Source organism: Trichosurus vulpecula, chromosome X (assembly GCF_011100635.1).
Source record: "Trichosurus vulpecula isolate mTriVul1 chromosome X, mTriVul1.pri, whole genome shotgun sequence".
Taxonomy (NCBI): Eukaryota; Metazoa; Chordata; class Mammalia; order Diprotodontia; family Phalangeridae; genus Trichosurus; species Trichosurus vulpecula.
This window is the reverse complement of record NC_050582.1, coordinates 45,157,369-45,164,717: the sequence shown is the minus strand read 5'-3', so window position 1 is coordinate 45,164,717 and position 7,349 is coordinate 45,157,369. Positions and strand designations below refer to the sequence as shown.

At 46.2% G+C, this 7,349-nt stretch overlaps 1 protein-coding gene across 1 annotated transcript; it reads right to left on the bottom strand.

Moving 5' to 3' along the window:
• Positions 1 to 5,886: 5,886 nt before the first annotated feature.
• On the bottom strand, positions 5,887 to 6,888 carry GPR119 (G protein-coupled receptor 119). The gene has a single exon (XM_036739878.1). The coding sequence runs from the start codon at positions 6,886 to 6,888 to the stop codon at positions 5,887 to 5,889; it is 1,002 nt and encodes a 333-aa protein (XP_036595773.1).
• Positions 6,889 to 7,349: the final 461 nt, after the last annotated feature.

Below are 7,349 nucleotides of genomic sequence, written 5' to 3'. Positions count from 1 at the left end.
GTGACTCTTCATGACCCCATTTGGGGTTTTCTAGGCAAAGATATTATTGTGGTTTGCTATTTCCTTCTCCAGCTCATTTTACAGATGAGGAAACCGAGGCAAACAGGTTGAAGTGACTTGCCCAGGGTCACACAGCTAGGAAGTATCTGAGGCCAGATTTGAATTCAGAAAGTCTTCCTGACTTCAGGCCCAGCATTCTGTCCATTGCAGCGCCACCTAGCTGCCCCAAGAAGGCTAATACTTTGCTATATAAAAATACATAATATAAAACTACAAATGTAAAAATACATAAATATAAAAATACATAGATAACTAGTGAGGGGGATAGGAGCCCACTGCCTGCTGAGGTAGCCCATTCTTCTTTTAGCCATTTGTAATTGTTAGGGAGTTTTCCCTTTTCTATCAAGCCTATATGTGCCTCTTCTCCAACCCTCTAACTTTCACATGTTGTTCCTTGTTCTGCCCTGTGAAACTAAGGAGGACCAGTCCATTCCTTCTTTTATATAACAGCCAGTCAAACACTTGAAGACAACTATTGTGTTTTCCCTAAGGCTTCTCCAGGCTAAACATTACCAGCTCCTTTAACTCAGGCCTGTACAACATATGGCCCACAGGCCACTTGTGACCCACCAAAGGATTTCAGGTGGCTGGCGAAAAATGTAGAGGATGTAACAAGTGCTTTGTCTGTGCCCTGCTTAACCCACCTTCCACTAGTCACTATTGTGCTTGTCATGTAACTTGGCAGGTGGGTTGCCACTGCGAACACTCTCCTGTTTGTCATGTGACCCAAGGCAACCAACCATCGTCAGTCTGTCTCTAGTTTGAGAAGAGCGAGAGTCCTTTTCACTGTGTTTTCGGTCATTACTAAATGTAAATGGTAAGAAAACCTGAAAAAATGTATTATAACTTGTACCGTTTAGCAAAGTAATTTTTAAACATTAATGTGATTTCATGATAAATAAAAATCTTAAGTAATAAGTATAATTAATTGATATTAATTGAAATTTCCCTTTTTAAAAAATATGCTTGATTTGCAAAATAGTTTAATCATTAATTATACCTTTACTTGGAAAGTGAGCCACTAAAAACATATCTGTGGTCTGAAGAAGTTTAGTCTATTTTACTTTTGGCCCCTACCTACTGCCAACTTGTGCATGTCTGCTTTAACTGATGCTCATGATGCTACCTGGCAGCCTTTCACTGTTGTGGGCACCTTCACCTGAATTGTCTTCAGCTTCTCAGTGTCCTTGCTAAAATATGGTGATAAGCCTTGAACTCCGTCTGCTACTTTTACTATCTGACCAAAGTACAGGCGAGTGGGACAATCATTTCCCTCATTTTGGACACTTACTTCTCTCCATCCAGCCTGGGATTATACCAGCCCTTTGGGCTACCATAACATACAACTGATCCATATTAAGCTTGTAATGCCCTGAAGTCCCTGGTCCTTCTTCAGACCAAGGGCTCTTTCTGGCTAGCCATGCCCTCCTCCATCTTGTACTTGGGAGGTGTATTTTTGCAAACCCATGCATTTATCCTTATTCAATTATATCTTACTAGATTTGGCCCGATGTTCTAGCCTGTTGAGATCTTTTTGGACTCGAACCATCATCCAAAGTATTAGCTGTGTATCCCTTTCGGCTTTTCTGTCTGCAAATTTGAAGAGCATGTCCACAAGACTGAGGGTTTATATTCCTTCAAGGTTGCTTCCTTCTTGTCTTCGAGGCAATGTGGATAGTGGGAAGAGTTCTGGTTTGGGAGTCTCAAGACCATTCTAGTCCTGGTAATTCTACTTACCAGCTTTGTGACCTTGGGCATGTAACTTCACTTTATCCTTTTGGGACTCAGCTTCCTCATCTGGAAAATGGACATAATAATCCTGGCTTGACCTGCTTCCTAGATAGGATGCTAGGATCACTTTGTAAACAGGAATGTGTTTTGTTACCATAAAGCATTTAAATTGTTATTAAACCTTATCCTGTTATTTGTTGTTGTGTTGATAACTTAGATAAACTTCATTGTTTAATAATAATAGCTAGCATCAATAGAGAATTAAAAAAAGAGCATTTTAAGGTTTGCAAAGTACTGATCATATGTTATTTCATTTGATCCTTGAAACAACTCAATTTTATAGAGGAAGAGATTAAGGCTGAGAAAGGTTAAGCAGGATTTGAACTCAGGCCTTCTTGGCTGCAAGACTAGCAGTCTATCCATCTTGATCTCTAGCTGCCTTTTTAGATACAGAAGAATGTAGTGGATAGAGCAGGGTTGGGGAACCTGCATCCTCAAGGCCACATGTAGCCTTCTAGGTCCTTGGGTTCAACCTTTTGACTGATTGCAAGTTTGACAGAACAAATCCTTTTATTCAGGGGATTTGTTCTGTGAAGTTTGGATTCAGTCAAAGAGCTGCACTTGAGGACCTAGAGGGCTACATGTGGCCTCAAGGCTGCCAGTTCCCCACCCCTGGGATAGAGTATTAGACTTGGTACTAGGAAAAGCCAGGTTCAGATCCCACCTCAGAAACTTATCAGCTGTGTGACCCTGGGCAAGTCCATTAGCCTCTCCGTAAAAAGAGGGGTCCCTATGTCAGAGGGTTGTGGAAGTGAAGTGAGATATGAAGTGCCATGAAAACCTTGCGGGGCTCTGTAAATGTCAGCTATTATTATTATTATTATTGCTGTAGCAGACTCATTATTCTTACAGGGTCATAGACATTTTGAACTGACTTCTTTTTTAAAGTGTGGTTTCTTTGTAAGTTCTTTTGGTGACTGCACATTGAGTGCCTGATAAAATCTAAATGTCCACCCTCCAGTGCCTTGCCTTCATCTGGAAAAGAGTCTTCGTCAAAGAAAGGCATTAGGTCTCTGGCATAATCTGTACCTCGGCTGTTAGTGGTTTATTAAACACGATGTTCCTAACGATGGTGTCTTCAGGCCAGGTGTGCAGTAATGGCCCTACCCTGAACCCCCACCCCTACCCCCAATGCAGTTTTCCAGCCACCCTTTGTGTTCCAGGGTCACTTATTTTTAACATCCAGGGGATGGGGGGCATGGAGATCCAGGTTTTCAGGTAGAATTTTCTAGTTTGTTCTGATGGCCCCTAATATTTAAATTTATAGGACCACAGAATTTAGAACTGGAAGGGGGTCTTAGAGATAGAGCCTCATTTTATAGATGTTTATGAAACTGAGGCCCAGAGAGGGGAAGTCATTCTCCCAAGGTCACATTTGAATCCAGGTATTCTGACTACAAAGCCTATGCCCTTTCCACTGTAGCACTCCCTGACTTTGGGCACCTGATTGTTTTATTCTGGAAGATGTGAAGCAGGAAAGCTGTGGAGCTGTGATATTCCTAGCTGACAAATGAACACCATTATGTAGATGTCTTCTGGCAGGCCCAACTGGCTCAGCACGCACTCCTTTGGCTGCCAAACACACTGCTCTTCCCTCCTCGTGATGGTCAAAAATGGTTGTTCACCAGTTGTGGGAATGTATAGTTAACGTATATGGTCAAGTGCTTTTCTTCAAGAAAAATTCAAGGATTTTCTTCTTCTGAGTTGTTGTATTAAGGAAAACACACAGATCTAGAAGGTTCTAGAAGGGGATTATTTGATCCACTTGGGGCCAGTAAGGCACAGGATATCTTGGGAAAGAGTTTGGTGGTTTTTTGTTGTTGTTTTAAGCAGCGGGAAGATGACTAAAAACTTGTAGGTCATCCTGGGAAAGCCAGAATGAAAGGGGTCTGATCAAAGTCTTAGAGAACCAGGAAACAGAGGGTGAGCCTCCAGGGTGGGTTATAGGTCTGGTTTGGGGGGAATTAAATCCTGGTGAAGAACAGAATGAAAGGGTAGGAGGTATGTGTGTGTGCACGCGCACGTGCACACATGCACACATAGGCACACATGTTCTTGTAATGTCATAGAATTATAGGAATCATCTAGATGCATATCTGATCTTTGAGATTTAAAGCTTTGAGAATAGCTAAATCAACCCTTCATTTAAAAAATGAGGGAACTGAGACCTTGATTAGGTGAATTGCCCAAGATCTCGAAGTTAGTGGGTAGCAGAGCTGGCATTTATCTGGGTTGTGCACTTATTTTGAGATGTGCTTGTCACTGAAGCCCAGAGCCCTCTGGTACCTCGCTGATTTAGTCATCAGATCAGGTGTGGTTTGCCCTTATCAAAGGAGATTTGACTCTGAAGCCTGATTCAACAAAAAGAGATTACTCCTCACTGTGGTAAAATGCCTCTAAAGCTTGCTTTCCCTTGCCCTCTGTCTAGCTTGTTTGCTCAGCTGCCTTGCTGGGAGACAGCTCAGTTTAAGGACTTGGGATATATTGGTTTGGGTCCCACTAGAGGAGAATTCTACAATGAAATGTAAACTCCTGCTGGTGATTGCTGACTGACAATCCCATCCTTTAGGAATTTGTTTTAGGAGAAGCCTGTGGGGGGTGAGAGGTCAGTCTTTTATATTTTGGGCTGGGGGGTGAGTTGAATTCATGGGTCACCCCTGCCTCAGTCCTCCCCCACCTCAACCCCCATAGATCCACATTTCCTCATGACTAGTCTTTGAATCTCCTCCAGGCCAATGGGCTGTTCGTGTACCTGTGCAAAATGGTTAGCTTTGGGGATGGTGGAAAGGCTTGCGGGGTCAGGCAGTGGATCAGGGATGGGGAGTCAATTTTTGCCCTTCTCGAATTTCTGTATACTGGAGAAACTCAGGTCTAATGTAAAATTCTCAAATACCAAGTACTTCTGTATTTCCCAGCCCCCCACCCCCATTCTACTCTCCAGAGGGTGCCTCAAGTCAGCAGGAGTGGTTGGGGGAGATGTGCAGTGGAAGCGCCAGAGAAGCCTGATCTAACTCCAGAGGGAGGTGATTGCTGGAGAAGAGGTTGGGGTGAACACAGATGTTGGGCTCTGGGGAAGCCTGGTTAGGTGGTGCCGGGTGGTTCTAAGGTGTAGTTTGTAGTAGTGACGCTATTGTGGGGAAGTCCCCTAACCTCCCCACTTCTTTCTTTCTCCCCACACTCCCAAAACCCTGGGCTTTGAGTCTTAAGGCTCCTAGAGGCATTACTGCATTGAAGGCAACAAGCATTTATTGAGGACCCACCAGCTACATATCACTAATGTGGGCCAGCAGCAGGCAGAAAACATCTCAGAGACTCGCTCCTTAGTCACAGAGGAAAAAGGGGAAAGGGGAGAAACACTTCCGGGGATCAAGTTTGCCCCGAGGAGACAATTTTCTGAATACCACGAGGTTGGCCACAGTGCTTGGGAGAAACTTGGGGCTAGGTTGCTGGTACAAATATTCTTTTACAAATACAAATACACAATATGAAAATCTCAATTGACAAGGTAAACCCAGGGTGATCCTTGTTCTATGCAAGGATCCTTGGAAGTAAAATTTGATTTGCACCCAACTTTCCAGGGTCACAGAGTGAATAGCCAGTCTCCCTAGACAAAAGGAGAAACTGGCTTATCCCAACAGATGGCTTAGGGGACAGGGGGCTCTTTTCCAAGTTGGGGGATTTGGAGGGGCAGAGATCGGAGCCTCTGCCTCAGGTGGACTGAAGATACTGGTAGTGGAGTTTATTTTCCTGGCTCGAGTGGATATAGCTTCTGGCTTTTCCAGGGGACGAGGGAAGGAAGAGAGTGTTTTACGGAATCACAGGAGGTTAGACCTGGAGAGGGACCTTAGGACATACAGGGAATCATAGAATGTCAAAGGTAGAAGGAACCCAAGAAATCATCTGCCATGTTCTCATCTTGCTAAGGCCCAGAGGGGGGAAGGGGATCTGCTCGAGGGCATATAGGGAAGAAGTGGCAGAGCCAAGACTTGACCCCCCCGGATATCTGCAAGCTTCTCTGCCCTTACCGTCTCAGCCCTACAGGTGGGCTTGGGAGATGGTGACAATGTGGCAGGAACTTTCCCTGGGTTCCCTTGGGCCAGGATCCTGGGGGAAGATGAGGAAGAAGAACAGAACAAATTTCTTTTTAATTCCCACAGCCATCTGGGAGAGCTGCGTCCTCACGTCCTTCTGCCAGTAGGCATAGATGAGTGGGTTGAGGAGAGAGTTGCCCACGCCAAGCAGCCACAGGTACCTCTCGAGCACTTGGTAGAGCTGGCATTCCTGGCAGGCAACCTGCACGATTCCGGTGATGAGGAATGGGGCCCAGGACAGTGTGAAGCTCCCGATGAGTATAGCCACAGTTCGGAGGGCCTTGAGGTCCCCAATAAACCTGGAAGAATGACAGTGGCCTTTTGGGGCTCCTGCATGCTCTATCTTGCGGATCTGCTTGTTGTGCATGGAGGCGATCTTGAACATGTCACAGTAGAAGAAGACAAAGAGCAACAGGGCTGGGAAGAAACCCCCACAAGACAGAGTCAGGATGAAATAGGGATGGAACACAGCAAAGAAGCTGCAGGGGCCTTGGTATGTGGCCTGCTGGAAGAAGGGCACCCACAGTGGGAGGAAGCCAATGATGTAGGACACCAACCACAGTCCAGCCACACAGGTCCCAGCCAGTGGCCCGTTCATGATCCGAAAGTAGCGGAAGGGTTTCTTAATGGCCAGGTACCTGTCAAAGGCAATCAGCATCACAGTGAGGACCGAGGCAGCCGAGGAAGAGGTGACAAAAGCCATACGCAGGCTACACAGAGTCCTCTGTGTTGAATGGGATGGACTAGAGAGCTGGTCTTCGATGAGGCCGGAGATGGCCACACCAATGAGGGTGTCAGCCACAGCCAGGTTCAAGGTGAAGCAAAGGCTTATGCTGTCAGTCTTCTGGATGAGCAGAAACACTGCCACAGCCACCAGTGCATTGATTGCGATGATGAGGCAGGCCAGGGTAGCAAGGATCACCCCAAAAGAAAAGGTGGAATCCATGGCTTCTGGTCACGAAGATAGGCTCACTCTCTGCTGTGTTGTCTTAGGATGCAGAGAGGGAAGGCCCCATGCCCTTGTGAGCCAGCAGATTGAAAGCACTCCTCAGAGCCACAGAGCTTCAGGGCTAGCCACCACTTCTCACTCTCTGCTCCTCATTAAGGATCTTCTCACTGGGTTTTTCTTTTTCTACAGGGCTGAGGGAGTCAGCTGGGTCACTGGCAGTTTCAGTCCTCGGACTCCCGCCTCCCCCGCTCTCTGAGGGCAACAATCCCAGTGCGGACTGGTCCTCCTCCCCCTCCTCCCACCCCCCCACCTGGGCAAGTCCCTCCCCCTCCCATAACCAAGTTACTAGACAACTCCGAAGTACCTGGCACACACTGTCTCACTCCGACTCCCTCTCATCATTGCTGCTTCAAGGGATGGGGCCGTTTGTCAAGTCTTGTGTCTGTTTGAAGATGCAA